The sequence below is a fragment of the Bubalus bubalis genome, chromosome 7 (assembly GCF_019923935.1).
Source record: "Bubalus bubalis isolate 160015118507 breed Murrah chromosome 7, NDDB_SH_1, whole genome shotgun sequence".
Taxonomy (NCBI): domain Eukaryota; kingdom Metazoa; phylum Chordata; class Mammalia; order Artiodactyla; family Bovidae; genus Bubalus; species Bubalus bubalis.
This window is the reverse complement of record NC_059163.1, coordinates 91,722,998-91,746,553: the sequence shown is the minus strand read 5'-3', so window position 1 is coordinate 91,746,553 and position 23,556 is coordinate 91,722,998. Positions and strand designations below refer to the sequence as shown.

The following is a 23,556-nucleotide window of genomic DNA, read 5'->3' as shown; positions in this document are numbered from 1 at the left end:
TTACTTTAAGCTAATAATGACCACTGCACCCCCCTCGCCAGTGACTGTTTCAGAAATGGACATATGACCCAATTCTGGTCACTGAGGTGTCAGGGGAAGTCGCTGGGAAGCTTGGGCAGAGGTTTCCTTGATGCTAAGGAAGATAAAGGAGAAGAGGGTTCCTGTGTGTGTTCTCTGCTGATGCCTCTCCAGAGGGGAAGTCTGGAACCACTGTGACCAGCTTGCCTGCGGTCAACAGGCAAAGCCAGCTCAGGGAAAGGGCACAGAAGCAAAGACTAGACTTCCTTCTTCGAATATTTTGCTACATAAAACTATCAATTTCTTTACTGTGTAAAGCCATTTTGAGTTGGGATTCTGTCACTTAGAACCAAAATCATCCTAACGGTCCTCGTTTGAAAACTTTAAGGAGTGAAATATTAACACATGGTTTTGAATGCGCTACTTCTTTTCCTGGATTAATTCATTCCAAAAGAATGCTGAACCTCTCTCAAATTTAACACATTCTACAGAGTTTCTAAGTAGTTACAAGGCCAAGATGAAGAAATCAGCTGAAGGGAGGACCATCGGGTGCTCTGAGGAGCTGTATACTAAGACTGCTCGTCATGTGTACTAACACTGCTAGTCACGCGTACTCAATACTGCTAGTCATGCATACTACTACTACTAGTCATGCATACTAATACTGCTAGTCATGCATACTACTACTACTAGTCATGCATACTAATACTGCTAGTCATGCATACTACTACTACTAGTCATGCATACTAATACTGCTAGTCATGCATACTACTACTACTAGTCATGCATACTAATACTGCTAGTCATGCATACTACTACTACTAGTCATGCATACTAATACTGCTAGTCATGCATACTACTACTACTAGTCATGCATACTAATACTGCTAGTCATGCATACTACTACTACTAGTCATGCATACTAATACTGCTAGTCATGCATACTACTACTACTAGTCATGCATACTAATACTGCTAGTCATGTATTTGACAATTCTCAAACAGTACTGTCCATCAAACACCTATTTTCTTTTAGGCTGGTCTCGTTTCATTCAGGATTTTTAATTTGCCTGTCTACACTGAGGGATTAATCTAGAATGGCCCCCTTTCTTGATTCCTGCCTCTTTAAAATGTGAAACTTTTTCAAGAGAGTCCAGATGGCACCTCAACTAATTAACTTTGAGAATCACACTCCAGTTTAGCACTTAGGGTGAGGCACACTTGGAGAGTACTGCTATCTGATCCAGTTAAGATAGTTAACACGCCGAGTAAATATAAGCATAACACTTTACACTGCACACCATTTGACTTAAACTATGCCTGCACAAATTCTTAGTCATTTCATTTGCTCCCCTGGTGCATTCCGCCCCAGCGCTGAGACCTGATACTCTTGTGACACTGCAGAGCTCTCGGAAGTAACAGCTGATTTACCAAACGGTAAACCCTCTTGAGTCCCAGGGCCTTCTGCCAATAGACTACTTGAGATCTGATGCTCCATTTTTAGTTCACGTGCTGGATCTCTTGATACAATGCTTGAATGCATCAGCAGCATGAGACTCTTGGCTTTTAAATATTTCTAAGATGATCTTCATAAGTCTTTGGTTTGATCTTAGGAATAAGACAGTGATAATCAGGTTCATATGATTTCTTCCTTTAAGAGTCACTTCTTTCTAGAAGCATTCTTGAGTAACACCAGCTTTCCTCATCGCTGAATCCACAGTCTGCACTATTTGTATTCATTTTGGCATCATTATCAAGTTATTCCTTGCAGATATTTTTTTCCTCTACAATTAGATTATAAACTCTTTTAAATCATGGAATACAGCTGATTCCTTTACTGTACTGAGTAAATATATACAGTGTATTAATAAAAGGTTATAGGATCATGAATCAATTATAATAGTATTATGCAATTCACTAGAACAATTAGCAAAACAGATTTCACAAATGGGAGGAGAGCATTTCCATTTCACACTAGAGTACACTGTGTTTTGTATATTGTAATGTGATAAATATTTACTAAGTGATTTCACTTTATAGGACATGATATTATGGGATTGGAATGTATGCCAAAGAAATCTCTATATGGCTCTTTGTTTTAAAGCAAATTATCCCAGACTGATGAAACTCTTATCTAGTTTTAAAAGACCACAAACATGCACAGCAAATCATCCCAACATTTTGAAGACCTCACTATTAGGATACTTTCTTTATATCCATCCTGGATGGTGGGAAAATTGATTACACAGTTCTACTCAGACACAAAAAAACCTGCTAAGTTTTCCAAGGTGAGGAAAAGAAAAAGAGAGAGAAAAACAGAAAAAAAAGGGAGAGAAGTTCTAGAAAGATAACCAGCTGCTGATGCTTTAGTACATTTCTTTTTTGTGTCAGATATTTATCTTCTACACTGAATTTCTTTTTCCCCCTCAAAGATATAGAGAGGTTGTAAAAGGTTTTTGTTTTATAAAGCACTAAAATTATTTCCTTATGATTAAAGAAAGGCTATTCTTTTGCTTAAAATAAAAGAAGCATGTGTAACTGTGCAGAGAATACTTAGGTTTTGTAATTTGCCTTTAAAAAAGGTTATAACTTATTCTGAATGAATACAAGAGCTTTATATAAAAGATTATCCACCAGATTATATAATCCCGGAAATTTTAGCCCTATTGACTTCAACTTTCTGGATAAAGGCCCAATGAAAATATCTTCCTTATGGGTTAAGAAGCAATGGTCTGAGCTATTTATTTTAGCTATGAAAATATATGCATTATTTTTGCTTTTTTTTTAAATTAAAGCAGTCATATTCTAATACTCTGTCATTCTCCCTGTATGAGGACTTTGAGTAGAACTTAAGACGGTATCTATTTCCATTTACTATTAGATGGTCTTTTATTTCTTCTGGGAAATGAACATGTCAGATCAGCTAAACAGGAAAAGCCACACTTTGTGTTTTCTTTAGACCACGGCTCTATAACCTCAGGAGTGACTTACTCTTTCTCCTTTGGGACCTGCAGGGCCATGGGGTCCCATAGGGCCATCTGTACCCTAAAAAAAGATAAAAATAGGAAGATATGAGACATATCCCAAGGGTTGTAAGAAATGCAGTTATAATTTATCCTGGACTTTTCCTGGGTGAATAATGCCTTAGAAAGTAAGACGACACATCTTCTTTCAAACTGCTTTATTCTTGATTCTTTCAGGCCAGTAGTTTTCAAGAAACTCATGCAAAAGGGATGATTTATATAACTGCATATTTCAGTGAAAGGCACACACACAAAACTGTGCATCAACTTTAATTATCTATTTCCTCCCTGGCTAAATGGAACATCTTCACTTTGCCCCTAAAACCATATGAAGAAAAATGTAATTGTTCTTGCTTCACGTCACCTCTTATTCACATCCATTCTCTGGCCCCACAGTTACCCCCCACTCCTCTTGGCCACAAATGCTCTGAAGTCTTGTTTTCAGCAGCTTAAGAGGCTCGAACAGTTATACAAGTAAAAAAAAAAATTCAATAAATAAGAACAATGTTTTAACTGTTCAAACTTTCTTCAGCTCTGTTGGAAGGAGCAGGAGGCTTAGAAGGAAGGAATTCCTCTCCTGGGTTCTGCGGCAGTGGCTCAGGTCTGTGAGCTTGCAAGGCACAAACCAGGCAGCCAGGTGATCTAATGGCATAACTGCCCTCTGGCCTTCTGATTCAGGATTAGGATTTTTGTGGCAGACTAGGCAATATTTGAATGAACAAAGGAACACTGAGGTCCAGTGAAAATAATAACATCCTGAAACAGGTTTTTAGAATTGAAGAGCTTGGGAATTCCCCGTGGTCCAGTGGTTAGGACTTTGCTCTTCCATTGCAGGGGGCATTGGTTCGAGGCCTAGTCAGGAAACAAGGATCCTGCAGCCGTGGGGTGTGGCAAAAATAAAAAATAAGTAAATAAATTGAGGAGTTTGGAATTTCTTTTGATGCTTAAAAATGTAGCAAGGGGCTTCCCTGGTGGCTCAGTGGTAAAGATTTCGCCTGCCAACACAGCAGACATGGTTTCAATCCCTGGGTTGGGAAGATCCCACATGCCGCGGAGCAACTGAGCCCTTGCACCACAACTATCGCGCCTGCGCTCCAGAGGCCGGGAGCCATAACTACTGAGCCCCTGTGCCCAACTGCTGAAGCCTACGCACCGGGAGCCTGTGCTCAGCAGCAAGACAAGCCACTGCAATCAGAAGACAGAGCTCTGCACCTGGAGAGCAGGCCCCACTCTCTACGACTAGCGAAAAGCCGGGGCAGCAACCAAGACCCGGCACAGCCAAAAATAAAAATAAAATAAATAAAATTATTTTAAAATATCTAGCAAGGACCTCAGATATATTTGTTCATTTTCAGGAAGACTATGCTTAGATTTGTAATGAATTTGTTATGGCATTTACAAACATAGGAGCTATTCCAGCACAATTTTTTTTAAACAGTATTCCTATTTCTCTTTTACTCTTCTTGTTTACAATATTAGAGCCTTGTGACATGAAATAATTCAGGGTTTTAAACTCATTCTAGTGTTGCTGCATTATCATCAAGTTTGATCTCTCTTTTACTGCCTGAACTCCAAGCTCATCTTCAGAAAACTTCTAACTATTGAAGACCTGAAGCTGAACTTTAAGAGAGGGACCTCTGAAGAACCATAGAAAAGAGACAAAATGACAGAAGACAGATGAATCATTTCGATGCACAGAGATCTGAAAGTTAGTTCCAGGGAAGAAGTTACATTTCTAATATAGACATGAACATAAAAAAGGAAAGCAAGTTAAAATGATGTCACATGATTTTGATTCCTTCAGAGGGCCTCTCACATGGAATTGCAGGATGTATCCATTGGTTATGAAAAAAGTCTGTCTGGGATTCTAAGACAATGAAGTCAATCAGACCAGTCATTCTTCCCATGTTGCAAGTTATCCAGACCTGAACCCAGGCTGTAGGCTGTGTCTCAAACAGGCCTGCCACCCATGCTCCCTCTGCTTCTCCCTTTTTTGATCACTCTCTTTGTCCACCTTCTCCTTCCGCTCCAGTCCCATGCACTCCTCATCATTTGATGGGAGTCTGTTCTAGAGCATAAAATTCATAGCCACAAAACATGTTGGAGCAAGTTGAGGTGCTGACTCACCCGGGATCCTGGCTTTCCGTCTAAGCCAGATGCTCCCTGTGTGTAGCAGGGTTGGTGGGTATGACACAAATGACAAGAACAGAGATTAGTATGAGGCGCTGATGAACAAATGTAACACTTTAAACAACATAATACGCGGTCACAGGGTTCTGAGATGAAAATCACATCGCTACAAATTGTTAGTTAAAAAAACAAAACAAAACACATGACAATAAACACCCCACAGATGATGGCATTTTAACGACATTTCCATTCAGCAAATTCTTATTTGGAAATCAAGTGAATGAGGTTTATAAAGTGGGCTTTGAAATAGTTACCAGTAACAGTCCGGGTTGCTAATTTCCATATGAAATTAAATTTTGTAAAGACTGTGCTATTCACAATATATTTCTTTAGGTTCTGGAAAAAAGATAATGGCCAGTCTCCTAGGTAAGGGCTCATTATAATAATCAAGTTAGAATTTCAGAGGAGAGGAAAAGAGCTCTAGTTTTACTTGTTAGAATAGCATTTATGAAAAACAAATGCAGAATTTTAACATGTCAGGGTGACTCTGGATTTTACACAAATAATTGTTTCTGCGTTGTTCTTACTGTGTTCACATTAGTCACCACTAGAGGGACTTCTAGGAATGGGAAAAAGGCAGAAAAATTTCCGGAGTCCAAACAAAAATTAACTGCCCCAAACATTGTTCCTCAGCTCACTACAAACAATCAAGCATCAGAGTCTGAGTGGGAAATGCTTTAAAAATCTAATGCTGTGTTCAGGCAATGCATGCTTTTATTTCCTCATCCCTAGGCTATGTATAACGTATGACCAAAAGATGACATTTTCAATGCTTAAGAGTAAGCACAATTACTTTTTTAATATGGCTTTTGTATCTCAAAACTCAAATGTTTATTTATAGTCCTTGAAAATGTTGATTTGATCAAGGAGTATTTAAGAAAGACAATGCACTAGTTCTATAAATTCTCTTGGCAAGGTTGCAGAACTATTTCCCCATTTTATGCTTCAGATGTAGTTAATAATATAAAATGGAAGAAAAACAATCTATTCCAGCTGCAAACTCTACCAATGATGCTATATCATACATTTGGGGGTACTTTTAGTTTTTTTATTTTACAATTCCTTATGTACAATCCTATTGTGAATCAGATTATAACTGCAAAATTTAATTTAGCTAGAAATGATTAAAATTTTTAAAAATGTGTTTGTTATTGTTTGTTTAGAGCTAGAAGATGTAGAGCTTTTGGCTAAATGTTGCATAAAAATGGTCGACCATCCTAAATTTGAAATTAGGGCAAATTTCAAAGAAATAAAATTGAGGGTTTAAGTAAAATAGAAATCCAAATTTTTACTTTGCTTTTGTGATACTTTCTTCAGAGCCGCCACTATTATAGCATTTAAAAATAAATAAGGGGATGATAAAATTTTTACACAAATAATATTATATTAATATTTACCTGGAATGTGAATTCCTGACTCACAGTCGTTATAGAGGTTTTGGATTTCACACTTGTGGCATGATTTAATTGGTGTGATTTAACCTATATTCTAATGTAAGACTTACATCATTCATTCAATAAATGAATGCATATTAAGCATCTACTATATGCCTGAAATTATGTAAGGCATTGGCTATCAAGAGGAATACTTTAGTACTTATAATACAGTACCTGTGGAAAAAGTAAAATAAGTAGTCACCAATTTTTTATGCATAAAATATGCATATGAAATATTTTCTATTACCATTTTTATGTAATATTTTAATAATGTAATCTATAATGTTCTCTACTAATTTTTATCTGCATTCACTGAATATAAAGAATATTAAAAAGCTTGAAACTAAAAAAAAAAAAAAGCTTGAAACTAAAGCTCACATTTAGGAATTCCCTGGTAGTTTGGTGATTAGGACTGTGTGTGTCCACTGCAGGGGGCACAGTTCAATCCCCGGTCAGGGAACTAAGATCCTGTATGCCACACAGTGTGGCCCCAAACAAAAAACCCTATATTTAATGATCATTTAATAACTTTTTAGTTATTGCAGAAAGAAGACCGGCATAAAGAGCATGAAAGATGCAATCTTTTCATTCAAAATAAAAAAATCTCTAAATAACTGCAAAATACTTCTTCCATACTATTTATAATTGCCACAAGAACCTCATAAGAGGGCATTTCCAACACAAACAACACACAACATTTAGACCACGATATGACTGATTACTGTAGGAGCCACGGCACTGAACTCACGCCTTCAACAATGGCCAGTTTCATACCTGCCACTGACAAGGGGCTGTGCTTTCCAGTATCGAAGAAGAAAAAATGAAAATTGAGGGAGGATCTTACACTACACTAAACTGTAAAAGCGTTTGGGAGAAATTATGAAACAATCCGTATAACATTTTTTTTAAAGGGGAGGGTGATGGGGGAAGAACTGTCTGCTGTAAAAGAGGAAGGCTGGCACGTATGTAATTGAACACTCATGGTGTTGTTTGTTATGGGGTCTTCCTCTGACACATGAGCAGACATCAGAGAAAATAAAACTGGGCTGAGCTCCGCTTGAACACAATATGTTTTCTAATTACAGAAATCTCAACTGTATGGTAGTCACCGAGTAAACCAGAGTTGTTACTTAGGGTAGAAAGAATAGTCTGAGATTTGCACCGAAATGGAAAGTTTTCTTTACTTACTGGAAGACCAAGGGGTCCTCTGTCACCCTTTTGACCTGGTTCACCCTTCAATCCTTTAACACCATTTAACCCTGGTTCACCCTAAATGCAAAAGCAAATGCCAATTTTGGTTGCTATCATGGGTGTTTCAACTGTGAGAGAAGAGAGCCAGTCTGACACGGTTGCAGATTCCAGTTTTAGGTAACAGCAGAGTCAGGCTAGGTTTGTCTTGCACCAGTTCAAAACTAATTTTAAAAATGCAAAAAATGGACAAGCTGGAATTAAATAATGTTCTAGGAAGCAAAATTCCTTAGAAAATCTGCTCCTTATGACCAAAAAAGTATATGGCTGAGCTCCAATATTTTCAGTTTTAGTTCAAGGAAATTAGTGTTATGCTACATTGTTCTGACCAAGCAAATCAAAACAGTCAGAGTAGAGGATGCGCAAGGATGTTCAGCAGGAAAGAGCCACTCTGCTGGAATAGAAAACTGGAATATGCAGGACAGTGTTACAAACGAATATTTTAAGCCTTTAAGCATTTCGTCCAGGGCAATGTGATAAATGTAGAGCCCAATGTTTGAAGTAATGCCATTTGGTGACTCCTCATTCATGGACATTGCCAAGTCAGGTCCCTATGTGGATTAATTGATAGGATAGACAACAAATAGCCAACCCTGGAAGAGAATGTGAAGATCACAAAACTTTTATGGGTTTTACTAACCATAAATAGAGTAGAAAAAAATAGTTAATAAATTAATAAATAACTAGTTAGAATATTCTAAATATTTAGAATAATTAGTTAAAATAAATAATAATAAATAAATAGTTAGAATAAAGGAGGTTTGAAGTTAACTTAATGTGACATTATAAAAGTCACGAAAAGTGATAAATTCTCAACTCTGTTTTTAAAAATCTAAAAATGCAATATGCTCTTTTCTATCAGCAGCAGCATGTTAGAAATAGAACTGTGACCTGTCCACTTTCACTTTTTAAGTATAGATACTAATTTAATCATAAGATCTTGAAAGACTTGAGAAAGAAAGATGGTTTCATTTTCAAATGCCTTATACAATCTTGAGTGGTGGGGGTGGGAGAGGGGAGAGATTATGCCTGCATGGCAGGAAGGATTATTAACCTGGGCAGTATTTCTCCCCTATTTGCCTGAAGATGAAAGTCAGTGCAGTGCTTGGTAAAGAGTCGAGGGCCCCACCTAGGCCACAGTAGCACAAGATTGTTAATAGGAACATTAACATTAATATTAATGATATTGTTAATAGGAACATTAACATTAACGATATTGTTAATAGTAGGAACGATATTGTTAATGTCCCCCAGGTAATTCTCCTCATCAGGAAATTCTAGGGAACAGTGAGCCAGACTCATCCATGGAACCATGCTCTATATTTGAACTTTCAAAGGGGTCACAAAATAATATACACCTTGGCATGACCTAGTGGATTCAGGCAGTTCCGAGATAGGAAGTCTGCAATTCTGCCACTATAGGAAATCCAAACATGCTATGGTCAGTGACGTATGATCCTGTGACTGTCACAGAGCTAGAATCAATGTGAGATTAAAGCCAAGGCTCAGCAATCAATGTCAGTTAACTGATTTAAACTTGAGATTCATGGCTTTGCCTGTGTGTGGACTTTGATTTAGCAAGTGATCTTGAGATGATGAATAGACAGGGCAGCCTTGGTAAGCTATGAATTTCTTTGGTGAGGAATCCGCATTGATAGCAGTGAGCATTAATTGAGAAGGTAGCCTACTGCTCAGTTGCTCAGTCATGTTTGACTCTATGCGACCCCACGGACTGCAGCATGCCAGGCTTCCCTGTCCTTCACTATCCTCCAGAGTTTGCTCAGATTCATGTCTGTTGAGTCAGTGATGCCATCCAACCATCTCATCCTCTGTCAACCCCTTCTCCTCTTGCCCTCAATCTTTCCCAGCATCAGGGTCTTTTCCAGTGAGTCAACTCTTTGCATCAGGTGGCCAAACTATTGGAGCTTCAGCTTCAGCATCAGTCCTTTCAATGAATATTAGGGGCTGATTTCCTTTTAGATTGATTGATTTGATCTCCTTGCAGTCCAGGGACTCTCAAGAGTCTTCTCCAGCACCACAATTTGAAAGCATCAATTCTTTGGTGTTCAGCCTTCTTTATGGTCCAACACTCACATCCGTACATGACTACTGGAAAAACCATAGCTTTGACTATTTGGACCTTTGTCAGCAAAGTGATGTCTCTCTTTTTTAATACACTGTCTAGGTTTGTCATAGCTTTCCTTTCAAGGAGCAAAGGTCTTTGAATGTCATGGCTGTAGTCACTGTCTGCGGTGATATTGGAGCCCAAGAAAATAAAATCTGTCATTGCTTCCACATTTTCCCACTTCTAGTTGCCATGAAGTGATGAGACCGGATGCCATGATTTTAGTTTTCTGAATGTTGAGTTTCAAGTCAGCTTTTTCACTCTCCTCTGAACCTCATCAAGAGGCTCTTTAGTTCTTCATTTTCTGCCATTAGAATTGTATCATTTACATATCTGAGGTTCTTGATATTTCTCCTGGCAATCTTGATTCCAGCTTGTGATTCATCTAGCCTGGCATTTTGCATAATATACTCTGCAAATAAGTTAAGTAATATACAGCTTTGTCATACTCCTTTCCCAATTTTGGGCCAAAAATTTCAACTCTGATCCTAAATTCTAGTCCCAGATCTTTCACTTACTTAGCAGTGTAATTTAGGGAAAACAACCTAAATCTCCTGAGCCTATAGTTTAATATTTATAAAATCAAGGGGCTAGCACAGGTAATCTATATGGGGCTTTCAACTTTTTAATTCTCTGAAATCTATGATTTAAGTAACAATTGAAGTTAAGTGTAAGCAAAGTAAATAACTGCATTGTAGATATCAAAAGGATCTTGGGCATCTATTAATTTAATGGTGATGGGGTAACTGAATCACTCATAGAATTAAAAATGATCTTGGTGGCTTTGGCCTGAGTCATTACAATTAATCTGGTCCTTAGCAGTACCTTAAAATCCAAAGAGAGACCAAGAGAAGGAAATAGTATTTAATCCAGTGTGAGAAGAGAGATCCAAGGAGGTTAGATAAGTACTAAGATAAAGCTGATAGATAATCTCTCTCTTTTGACCCCTCCAACAGTGCCCTTATCTTAAATAATAATTCATGCCACTGAGACACTGTCACTCATTGGCCTTACCAGAAGGTAAAGTATTTTAAGAAGAATAAAGAGGCATGAACTTTTTCCTTTCTTGGCTGAGTCACCTGCTTTACCTCAAAAAGGAAACTCAGGTTTCTGGAGTCAGAGCAATCCCTGTACCACCCCGAAAGTGGGGTGAGCCAGAGGGAATCCTCAGAAGAGACAGTGGGCTGCCTATGGGCTTTTTGACTCAGTGCCAACGTTGCATTTATGTGGTCCCCCAACCCATCTCCACTAAATGCATCAACTCACTACTGAGGAGCTGTCAAGAGTCGTGAATCTTCTTTCAAGCAGCCTCACATGCATGCATGCATGCTAAATCGCTTCAATCATGTCCAACTCTTTGTGGCCCTATGGACTATAGCCTGCCAGGCTCCTCTGTCCACAGGATTCTCCAGGCAAGAATACTGGAGTGGGTTGCCATTCTCTTCTCCAGGGGATCTTCCCGACCCAGGGATTGAACCCAGGTCTCCTGCATCGCAGGCAGATTCTTTACCATCAGAGCCATGAGCGAAGCCCCCAAGCAGCCTTGAGCACTAGCTAAATTTTTCTGTTCAGAGAAAAGCATCAAAACAGGAGTGCCAGAACAGCTGACATGTAGTGGGTGCTTATCAACAGCTGCACAGACCTTCTGCTAAGTGTTCTATAATCACACCTCATCCAGTCATTACAACCCTCTGAGGCAAGTTCACTCCTCGAGTAAAGGAAGGATTAGAGAGGGGACATAATCTGCCCAAGGTGACGCATGGCCTGTCAGTGACAAAGCTGAGATTAGAAGATGGGTCCTTATCCCAGACACTTGCTGGAAGAAGTCTGTCTCATATTAATCCTCCAAGGTGTCTTCTTGGTCTACACGAAGGCAAAGAACACATCTTCATCCATCTTCACGATTTGACCTGCACTAATTCTGACAAGGAAGGGCTATCCTCCATTGTTCTCTTGTTAGTTCAAATGTAGAATACATGTATGTGATGTGATCTTCTTCTCAGTAGAGCACACTTGATACGCCCTACCTCATTATACACCAGTGACTTACAGGGAAATGCAAAATTAAGATGCTGGACAATCAAAGCATTTAGATGCAGTGCTGCTATATGACAAACAAGAAGTGTCAACCAATAACATCTGAATATATAACTAGAGACACCACACTAAGAAAGAGCATCTGGACTAGTGTCAGAACCTCATCAGATTCACTTTTTGTTTTCCCTTTGGAATGTTGATTTTGAGTATAATATTGTGATTAGTAACTTAAGAAACTGACATAGTGACAAGGAAAAAGGCAAAATGAGGACTAATTAATCTCCAGGTGATATCACTTATATTTGTGGTAAATCATTCCTTGTGAAATTTAAACATCTGGATACTTAAAGGCTTAAAGATTATCAACATTACTTGACAAATAAATAAGACAGGACAGGCATGCGTCTGTCATGCTTCTCCATGATTAACAATGAAATAGAATCAAACAAACAAGGGATTTGTTGGATTACCTTTGGTCCAGGAAGTCCATGGGGTCCCTGAAAACGGAAAACACAGCTTTTAATTAAGAACTGAATCACTGTTTCTCAGCAGAAGTGACTATTATATGAAGTAACAAAAGAGATGTAAAACAAGAATCTTGTTTGATCTACAGCTAGAGGCAGGCCAGTGGGTATTAACACTCAGTGAAAGTTCCTTCCAGCTCGTGGACGGCTCTGCAATAGGAAATACATTAATAGCAATTCTTTCTGCTGAGTATCTCTGACAGGCAGAGGGGAATCTGCCAGGGTTACAAGGGAGGGAAAAAAACACCCAGAAAAAAGTGTTTGTGAACCCATACTACTTCTATTTCTCAAATTCCTATTCAAAAAAAAATCTAGGTGGACTATGTGAGATACATTATGAATTTATATGAAATAGAGGTCAGCCTTAAAAGACAGAAATTTGCCAAAAATATGTTTGGAACTCTTAAGTACCAGTAAAGGAGATCTTTTCAATTATTAACTCCTCTAACCTCAAAGTTTTGAAAAATCTAGAGGAGGAAGAAAGTGAGGAGACTGATAGTCAAGTTTGGAACCCTGTTGGATCATTTCTTTAATTTAAGGCTAAGAAAAGGATTCTAGGAGAGGAGTGCTAAACATTGGTATTTAGAATGCATTTATTTTTACAAAGACGAATTATTCAAGGCTCAAATGTAATAACTCTTTACCAATGGAAGGAAGTCATAACACATCCATGAGTCAGGGCTTTTCCCATGTATTTTGTGGAAAATCTAAATATAGAGACTAATTAGCTAAGCTAAATTAACTAAATAAAGGTTACTGTGGATTGCTTTAAATTTCAAGTCATTTAAACTATTTGGAGACAGTATTTAAATACTTGTCAGCAAAATCATGCAAGAGGAAAAAGTTTTTTTTTTTTTAATCAAGCAATAGATAGATTTGTTATACATGTCTACTTTGGAATAACATTTTCCCTTTGAATAAGTTGTGGATAAACGTTTTCAGGAAGTGGTCATCTTATCAAGTATTATTTCATTTTAGAAGTGGTTTTAAATTCCTTTAAACTAATTAATTTTGTAATATGAACGGATATAGCATTTTAAATTTAATTTTCTAACAAAGTGGTGGGAGTACAGAAAAGCCAAAGGTATGCCATTTTCTTGATTCTTAAGGAACTGTTTAGGTTTATAAAAATATGGTTAATTATAACTGTTTTGTGGTATGAAATAGAAACCCAGTGGATGATTGGGATCTGGTGCTATGCTCTGTGGTTTAGACCATTCCAATAATGCTCTTTCTTGGAGCACAACTGGAGTAAAGAGAGACTGACACATTGTTTAATCTCTGGGGTTGAAGACATATGGTTTATCAAGACACCTTCGAGATGAATGTGACCTAAGAGGCTGCCTGACTTGTTCCCAATCTGTCCCAGTCAAAAGCATTTGGAGCATTCTGCCTTCTAGTTCCAGCCTTAATACAACAGTCATTAGGTAGACATTTGGAGAATTATGCTGCTTTAATGGCTACCTTCTTCACCGAACATGAATTCTATGAGGACATAGTCATTTCTCCACTGGTCACTGAAAGATATCTGCAGTGAACACTGTATTTGCCAAAGCACTTAAAAAGGGAAAAGAAAAAGATCCAACAATATATTAACATATCACGTGTAGAAGTGAGCTTCTGTTATCATACTGTTTTATAAATGTTCTTATTGAATGTTTCATTAAAGGGTCACAACCCTCAAAGTTGGTTCAGTTCAGTTCAATTCAGTTCAGTTCAGTTGCTCAGTCATGTCTGACTCTTTGCGATCCCATGAATCGCAGCACGCCAGGCCTCCCTGTCCATCACCAACTCCAGGAGTTCACTCAGACTCACGTCCATTGAGTCAGTGATGCCATCCAGCCATCTCATCCTCTGTCGTCAGAAACATGGAATTCCCTGGTGGTCCAGTGGTCGGGACTCTGAGCTCTCACTATCAAGGACCCAGGTTCAGTCCTTGGTCAGGGAACTAAAATCTCAAAAGTCATGTAGGGTTCAGACCCTTCTCTCCCACCAAAGTTTGTTAAAAACATTCATTAATAGCTATAAATATTAAACTTGTTATGGTATTAATGGCCTAGAACAGTGATTGGTTAAAATGATTTTTCAGTGTTCATACTATGCGAAAGTGAAGTGTTAGTTGGTCTGTCGTGTCCAACTCTTTGTGACCCTATAGACTATAGCTGCCAGGATCTTCTGTCCATGTAATTCTCCAGGCAAGAATACTGGAATGGGTTGCCCTTCCCTTCTCCAGAGGATCTTCCTGATCCAGGGATCAAATGGGGGTCTCCCACATTGCAGATTCTTTATGGTGTTAGTCACCAGAGAGGGTACAGTAAAACTTGCTGAACCTATTTCTTCAAATTTCCTATCACAAAACTACCCTACTGCTTTCCAGCAGATATGTTTGGGACAGTGAAAGACAACACCGTAAAATCAGAACAGCACCTCCTATTTTCCGCCTGGGAAGTACCAGATACAAGCTGGCTGTTTTGAGGGATGAGTTCATGCTTTCTCTGGAGGTATGCTCTTAAACAAATGATTCCATTTTGGAAAGAAGGGAAACTTACCATGGGGCCTGGTGGGCCATGGGGACCTGGTGGGCCTGGTGGGCCTATGACCTGCATGTCAGGAAAATAAACATGGATTTGGTCACTTCATTCAGATAAGGCAGTTAGGCTTGAGTCTCAAGCTAGGGTTCTGCTAAGGCCATTAATGGTTGCAGAGGAAGGATACTGGAAGAAATAACGTGCTTGATTCTGTACATTTGGAAATTCCTTTGTGAGAAAAAAAACAAACTTAAAAAAATACAATTGTTCTACAAAAGCCAGAATAAATCAAAAGCACATTAAAAGAAAAAGAAGCAACTGATTACCAAGAAATGCTATAATGCTACAACCACGATCAAACTCTCAAATATTTCACTAAGCTCTGGAGAAAAAAATCAAGAAAAAAACGTAGGTTCTACATGCACAGAGCTCGACCCACAAGCATCGTGGGAAAACCACTGATTTTCTCCTCAGGATTAGACAGTCCTCTGAGAAATTGCTTCAAACTCAGACCTCTGAGACACTTTTGTCTCTCTCTGTACAAGGTTGACAGATACTTCTTGTATAGCTTGACAGACCAAGAGGATCATGGTCTTTCTACTGTTGATAAGCCATCTGGCATGAGTTGAAGTTGGTGAATAACTGGCCCATTTCAGGGTTTTTCGGGAACCGTGAACGTTGAGCCACCACGGACTTACAGAAGGGCCCTGAGGACCTGGCAATCCCGAGTCTCCTTTTTCTCCTTTCATTCCATTGGCACCCTACAAATAACCATTAAGAGTGGAGCCAGTCAAGTTACTTGCAAAGTATAAGGAACAGCTGAATTTTCTCCCCAAATCCATCATCCTCTTGAAATTGTTATAATATCATGCAACATGATATATAAGACAAGGATTTATCTTCTTGCATTTTAGTTTCAAGCTAAGCAGCAAGCTTCCTCAAATCCCTAGGATTGTGGATGATTTCTGAAATAAACTATAAGGTAAATAAAAACTAAGTTATGCTTGATGGGTTAAATTATACATTGCTAAATATGTCCTATTATAACTTATATTTTAATGGTGGTGCTGACTTTAAATAGCAGTCTTTTAGTTTTCACTGACATTTATGCATTTCCTTGTTTTAAAAAATGATCTAGGGCAGTGAGGTTTTCTATATTTTTTTCCTATATTTTTCTACATTTACCTCTCCAAATTCTCAGCAAAAATTATGGGGAAAACCATAAAAACATCACCCCATAATACTGCACACATAAAGAGAACACTTTCTATTGTAATTTGTTTTCAATTATTCTGTATTTTTTTGGTTTTAAAATTATTATTTATTTAAAAATGATTGGTTACACCTTATGTTAATGACCAACTCTATTTATTTTACTACCTTCTAGTGAAAATAATTCAAGAAAACATAAAGGTTTATTTTGTAATTCATTTGGTTAGATGCTTTAAAACTTCTTCCAGTGCCTTAGTTGTAGTTATTAACCAAAAATACCTCAAATATTTAAAAATAAAAACATTATATAAATCATTGGGTGAGACTGCAGCTAGTAATACAACTATTTTCTGATTATTTGATTTATCTCAATATGAACACATCTTTAAAAGTATAAACATACCGGTAGTCCAGGAAGTCCAATTCCTCCTTTTTCACCTGGCATACCTGGGTCCCCCATGTCTCCCTTTGAGCCTTTGAGTCCCTACAAATGACATGGTTTGCACTTAAGAATCATACTGACCATTGATGGTTACATAGTAGGGAAAATGGAATTCCAGATCAATTTTGTCAACAAATGGATCCTATGCTGAGATGATTCTGATTTTCATTTTTAGGTAGAGTTATCTCTTACAGCAACCTTCTACATTAATCACTATAATTTCCCCTTGTAATGGAAGAGATGAAATTCTACTACTTAGGCCATTTAAGTATGAAAAGCATAAGCATAAGTGTTGACGTAATTTCTTCTGATTCCACGTTTTTACCTGGGAGCTACTTCTATGTCATCAGTCCTGAAAACAACTTAATGGACTTAACGCATAACAGAACAGTACACATTTTGAACCAGGACCTAGTGTTATAGTAACAAAGGTACAAATGAGTTTCTCCCATCTCCATTCATTATACATCCCCTATCCTTCCTTAACTGTAGGCAGAAGTTCCGGTCACCAGTTTTCAATGGTTCAATCTACAGACTGGGAGATCACTCATTACACACTCATGTTCAATTAATGCTTAGAAATACTTCCACTTTGCATTCTTATTTTGTTCTCATGACATCTCTCTGAGGTGATCCAGGATGTGATTTTTATTCTTGTTTTACAGTGAGGAAATAGATATATGTGGATTCTGAAGGCAAACATAGGAATTTTGCAATACTAATACTGAAATTAATGTACATCATTAAGCATTTTTATCCAAGGAGGCTTACTGCACTATGACCAGATGGCCCACTCTTCAGCAGAGATGATCATAGCTATTTCAGGTATGATTATAGGGCTTCCTGGTTGCAATAACCTGTCCAACTTTTCTGTACTAAAAACTCCTTAAGGATAGGAAGGTTCTTTTCTTGTTACTTACACCTATTTCATAGCACCTACTTCAGAGCCATCTATTAGGAGGACAGGTGGGTACCTAAATAGATAGATGGATCTTAAAGCTAATCAGATCCTGGTTGGTTTTAGGAATCTAGTCATAGCAGCAGGATAGCCAACCCAATGGACCTAGTATAGAAGATTTTGTAAAGCCTATAGAAAAAAATTCAGCTATTGTATGTGTAGGGATGTCTATGTAGTATATAATAATATATATCAAATTATTTATAATGATTAATGGGAAATACCACTGGGTTTTTAAATGCTAATGTGATCTCCGATGGATACAGTGGATCATCTAAAGTCTTTTTTTAGCTACCACGTGTTAACTTAGTGTGACATTATATGATTTCAATATACAACTCTGATATTAAAATAACTCTTCTCTTAATTTACTTATCTAATACAATCTTCTGTTGTGTATTCCACAAGCTGTATAAATAACGTCCTTGATTTCTTATGATCTTCTTGATTTTAGTCATTTCTTGAGTAAATTATGGAAGCCCAGAAAACATCAGATATCTTGAAACTAATTCCTGTGATTGGACTCTCTGAATATTGAATATTGTCCACATTTGCCTGGTCATTTCTTTTAGGGGTGAGCAAACCATGGCATAGGGCCAAAGTCAGCTCAGAAATTGCTTTTGTACAGGCTGAATGTTTAAAATAAAATTTAAACATTTGATAGAGAATGTATATGGTCTGTAAAGCCTAAAACATTTACTCCCTGGTCCTTCATCGAAAATGTTTGCCAATCTCTCTGTTAGGGGGAAACCCTCAGAGATACTGTCATATTCTACAAAACTACAAGTGTCCTGCTTGTTTCTGTCTCTTCTAATGATCTAGAAAATTCGGTGTAATCTTTATTTGGGAAAATAAAACAATATCAAAATAACATGTGTAAGCAACATCTAATTTTGTAGAAACTACGGTCACAGATTTAAATCTTAAATTAATTTGTATTCACTGATAAGAATTAGATAATTCTTACTAAATTGGTAATGATCTTACAAGTCTAATAAAAATTCATATGTCATTGGTAGATTGATCAGAGTTATTAAGACAAATCTAAGGTATTATATAACTTGCATGTTTCTACAAAGAAAAGCAATGTCCAGTTAAAACTAATTGCTTTTTAAAGTTAATGTCGTCTCTAGAACAGAAGGTAAAAAAAGAGAATATTATATATCAACAATGTATTCAAACCTATAATAAAAGGTGATTAATAATGATGCTTTAAATGACAGTGTAAAGCTTTGAAAATTACCTGCTCTCCATCAACTCCTGGGACTCCTGGAGATCCTGGTTCTCCCTGTTAAGACAAAAATTAATGGCTAGCTTCTTCTTTATTATTGGTAGCATACTACACTAAAAATGATGCAAAAAATGATGCTAGCTGGTAACAGTACAATTTAACTTTTCAGCAAATGCATCCTAACTTGAATATGTTATTACATCATACCACATCATTACACAAAGTGAAATAACATTTTTTGAATATTATGTATAATAATATTTATCTGTAGCTAAATAAGATCTAGCATTTTTAAAAATTTTATCCCCTTATATGAGATTCAGGCTAGAAAAATTGCTATCATTTGATGGCAGAGCATATCCTATAGCAACAACCTATATGCCTCAATTAATTTTTTTCTCCTTAAAAAATCTGTATGATGTCTCTTATTTTCAAATTTGAGAAAAGAGCAAAAACATAGAAGTTAACTTAAGAAAAAATAACATGCAAAGCCACATACATTTATAATATTTTACCTGGCATTGTTTGAACAGTGAATACAAATTCATAATGATTGTGAATGTGCTATTTCCAGATAAGCCTCACTGAAGGATATAATAAATCAGATAATATCTTAATCCACAGAAAATTACTTTGGGATCAATTCAATTTCCTATACTATGCTAGGAATGAACTAAAGTTACTATTCATATTATGATTTATTAGAACCCTTGACAAACCTCAAATACATGGATTTATTTTTCTTAACTGAAGATGTTCCATTAAAAACAAATTTAAACAACATGCTGGAGATTTATTCAAACAACAAATGTCCAGTCACCTTTCAGTCAGAAATGTACTGAACAAGCAAATTCTTTGAAAGATAAGATATTATATCAATGGGTCATTTAGGTAGATCCCATTATAAATATCTCTGATTTCCACATCATGAAAACTTTGTAAAACGAGTTCTTTGGAGTGAGTGAATGGTTTGCCTTACAGACAGATTTCCAAGGAAGCTGACTTGAGGCTGTTTTTTTCTAGAAAGCCTTGTTTGGTGATGTTATAAACCACAATATGGAAATGGTTGGAGCTTCTTTCCCTGGTAAAAACGTTAAGAGCTGTTTGGTCATAGTGTGAAATTTGATCCTTCCAAATGTTAAAGGAAGGCATGACAAACAAATGAAAAAAAGAAAAAACCTTTTTTTTTCCTTTAAATTCTAGATTTCCTGCTCTTTGTGGTAGTGGCAAAGTTTATTTTGCCACAAACAAGTCTGCTGAGGTTGGCTGCAACTGGTTAAGCCCTAGTCTCATGCAATCTGAATATCTGTCAGCACTCTGGATTGGATAATGGTTGCTACGTTTTTCCTTCCAAACTGTGACTCACAAATGTTTAAAACAAAAATACAGTTCATGAATTATTTATCCTTTACCCACCAAATGTAGTTTGTAAAGAGTTATTTGATGTATAGGGCTTCCTAGGTGGAGCTAGTGGTAAAGAACCCACCTGCCAATGCAGGAGACATAAGACATGGGGGTTCGACCCCTGGGTTGGGAAGATACCCTGGAGGAGAGCATGGCAACCCACCCCAGTATTCTTTTTTTTTTTTCTCTCATTTTTTTGTTATTTTATTTTCTTTTTTGTATTTTTTTCTTCAACTCCAGTATTCTTGCCTGGAGAATCCCATGAACAGAGGAACCTGGCGGGCCACAGTCCACAGGGTTGCAAAGAGTCAGACACTACTGAAGCAACTTAGCTTGCACATTTGATATATAAGAAGTCAAACAGTCCTGGTTTGATAAAGAAAGGAGAAATACTCATTGACTTGGTTCACATTCAGTCTGAGGCTCTGAGTTCTGAGCAGGAATGAGTTTTATATTTGACTCACACTGCATTTGCTGACTCCAGTTTATAGGCACATCTCACTCCAATTATCCCAACTTTCTCAAGGGGAGCTCATGGAAAGCATCAAAGACTGTATCAGCTAACCCAGGATCCCAATTACAAGATCATTGTCAGTGTAGGAGGTGGGCCAGCGTACCAGCAAGGTGGGACGGCTAGCAGGTAAGAGGTAAAGGAGGATGACTAACCCCGTCTCCACCCTACTTGTCTAGACATTCATTTGGCCAATTTCTGTTGCTTTCACTTTCAGTTCGAAGTCAATCTTGACCCCAAGGCAGAGAGCACACTTCCTATATGCTTTTTACCCAATGCACTTACTCTATATACTAATAACTGTGCCTTTACTTTCCTTTCTCCATCCTTGAACTGACAGCTCCTTGATGAAACCCTTTACTATATCTTCCTATCTTTACTAGGTAATAGTACTTATCATGGAATAGAGGTCCACCAATTAATTATTGATTGATATGATTACTAAATGAATAGCAGTTGAATTATAAAAAACAGGCGATGTAGGTTTAAACAACATAGATTTCTTGGCTAGGTAGTCCCTCTTGCCTCCATTGGGTCAAGTCCTTTTGGGCTTCTGCAGGCCTCTGAGCTACAAAGAAGAGTCAAGTCTCAAGTTTTTTGAAGTTTGTACAGAATAAGGCACACATTTAGCATTGAGGACAATTTTGCTTCAGGAGACTTAGTCAAGTGAGAGGATAAAGCAGGAAACTCTGACCTTGGTTGACTCTACACAGAGAAAAAAGGAATCTGCAGATTTTCTTTTAGATTTTCTAGTCTAGCTCACCAAGATATTAAAGAACAGGGATCCAATGACTTTTACATACCATATCAAATACTGCAATGGGATTGCAGATCATGAATTTATTTTATCAAAGAAGAGATAGACTATTTTAATTTAATGACATAAACCACTCTGTATGTCATGACTGTCACCATCTCTTCAAGGAACCTCTAGATGCACATACTATTTAAGTTCTATTTCTTTAAAAAAATGCTTCTTGTCTCTAAAATAACTGAAACAACCTATATTACAAAAATTACAAACTATACTATCAATATTTTAAATTGTGTACTTAAATCTGAAAGTTTAATTTATTTTTATAAATTTAGTGAATTATATTAAATATTCAAATCTAGGAAAAAAAAATAAAGAAAAGGGATCCAGATCAACTTGTTTACCAGGAATATAGGCTGTATATTATTGGAGCAATTTTTTGTGTTATATCTCTTAGGGACCAGAATGTGGTGGAGAAACAAAAAGTAAAAACTCCCCAAACTTACATTAGTGTTATACATGAAATCTGTTTGAAATTAGAGTCTTACATAGCCAAGGACCTTAGTAATATTTTACTCTGTATTCCTTTTTCTAATAGAAAAATAATTGTTTCTATGTGCTAGTTTTCTGTTTTTAAGTATCTTGAAAGAGAAAAGTACAAAAACTGATGTGTGCATTTGCATGTGAGTGTGATAGATTTTGCAAATAAACTGCCTTAAGAGGCATAAATAAAGGATGGATTTTGACACCACTTGAATCATCTACAAAAAACCCAATGACAAAAGTCATATTTCAACATACGTAGTTCAGTCCTGAAAAGACAGAATTGCTGGCCATGTGTTAACTGATTGAGCATGGTTGAATAAGCTTTAGTTTGCAGAGGAAAAGTTAATGCTACCATTAAATTTTTGATATAATCAAGTAATTTTGTTCCTTCTGTTTATAGTTGGTATGGGATTTTCCAGGCAAGGGGACTGGAGTGGGGTGCCATTGCCTTCTCCAGGTATGTTTTATTAGATGAAGTTTAAATGGCAGAACAACTGAATGTATATACAGTATGTGTTGTCAACATGACTAAAAATTGTTTCTAAAATTATCATTTGTGAATGTGTCATGCTGAAGCTTTTCTCATTCTTTTTTACAAAAGCATTGAAGATAAGGATCTTTCTTAATGTCAGAGCAAATCTTCCTTTAATCCTTCTCGATTTAAACGTTTGCCTTTTTTCCATATACCACATTAAGTGTTTGTTTACACTTACCATTTCTGTAAAACGTATTTCTCCTTTGTTGAATACTCTGTTTTTCTGAGTGTTCTCCCTCTAAACTTAATGCCATTTCTATTTCTTTCACTTCCTTCCTAATTTTTACTTTTTTCTGATTCCTCTTCCTTCAGTCCAGAACTCAGTTTCTATTTTCAGCTCTCTTAAGCAATATTGCTGATCTCAGCTCTTCCAGGATTTCATAAGACTGATTTTCAAAGACACATATATTTAATATGGATTCTCTGCACCATATGTAGTAAATGGAAACAAATAAAACAAAGAATAACCTTTGGCCCTTGTAGTCCTTGAGGTCCAGGTGGTCCAGGGGGACCCTAAATCCAGAAAAGACAAAGTTTTAAAAGATAGCAACTATCTGTATTAAAATGTATGCTTTAAATAATAAGCACACTATACATTTCCCTAATTTCTATCATAATCAAATATCCTCCAGTATTGATTTGCAAAGAGGAAACATTTCACTGGTTACAGAATTACAAAAACTACCTAAATATATGCAAAAAAAACCACCCCACCATATTTGGGTTAAAATAATGCTCTCAAGTTGATTTGTAAGACAATGTAAAATAATTGCTGCCCTGTTCCACATTCATCTTTCAGGGTTGAATTAACTTCCTAATATTTCCTCTGTTTCT

The 23,556-nt window shown here is 36.9% G+C and overlaps 1 protein-coding gene across 1 annotated transcript in view; it reads right to left on the bottom strand.

Moving 5' to 3' along the window:
* The window catches only part of COL25A1 (collagen type XXV alpha 1 chain), a 485,880-nt gene that overhangs the window by 5,052 nt on the left and 457,272 nt on the right, over positions 1-23,556 (bottom strand). Inside the window, exons 25-32 of the mRNA XM_045166311.1 lie at positions 23,191-23,235; positions 18,985-19,029; positions 16,745-16,825; positions 15,828-15,890; positions 15,151-15,201; positions 12,548-12,574; positions 5,169-5,204; positions 3,010-3,063 (exon numbers count right to left, since the gene is read on the bottom strand). Of these exons, the coding sequence (XP_045022246.1) occupies positions 3,010-3,063; positions 5,169-5,204; positions 12,548-12,574; positions 15,151-15,201; positions 15,828-15,890; positions 16,745-16,825; positions 18,985-19,029; positions 23,191-23,235 (402 nt within the window). The remainder of the gene's footprint in view (positions 1-3,009; positions 3,064-5,168; positions 5,205-12,547; positions 12,575-15,150; positions 15,202-15,827; positions 15,891-16,744; positions 16,826-18,984; positions 19,030-23,190; positions 23,236-23,556) is intronic.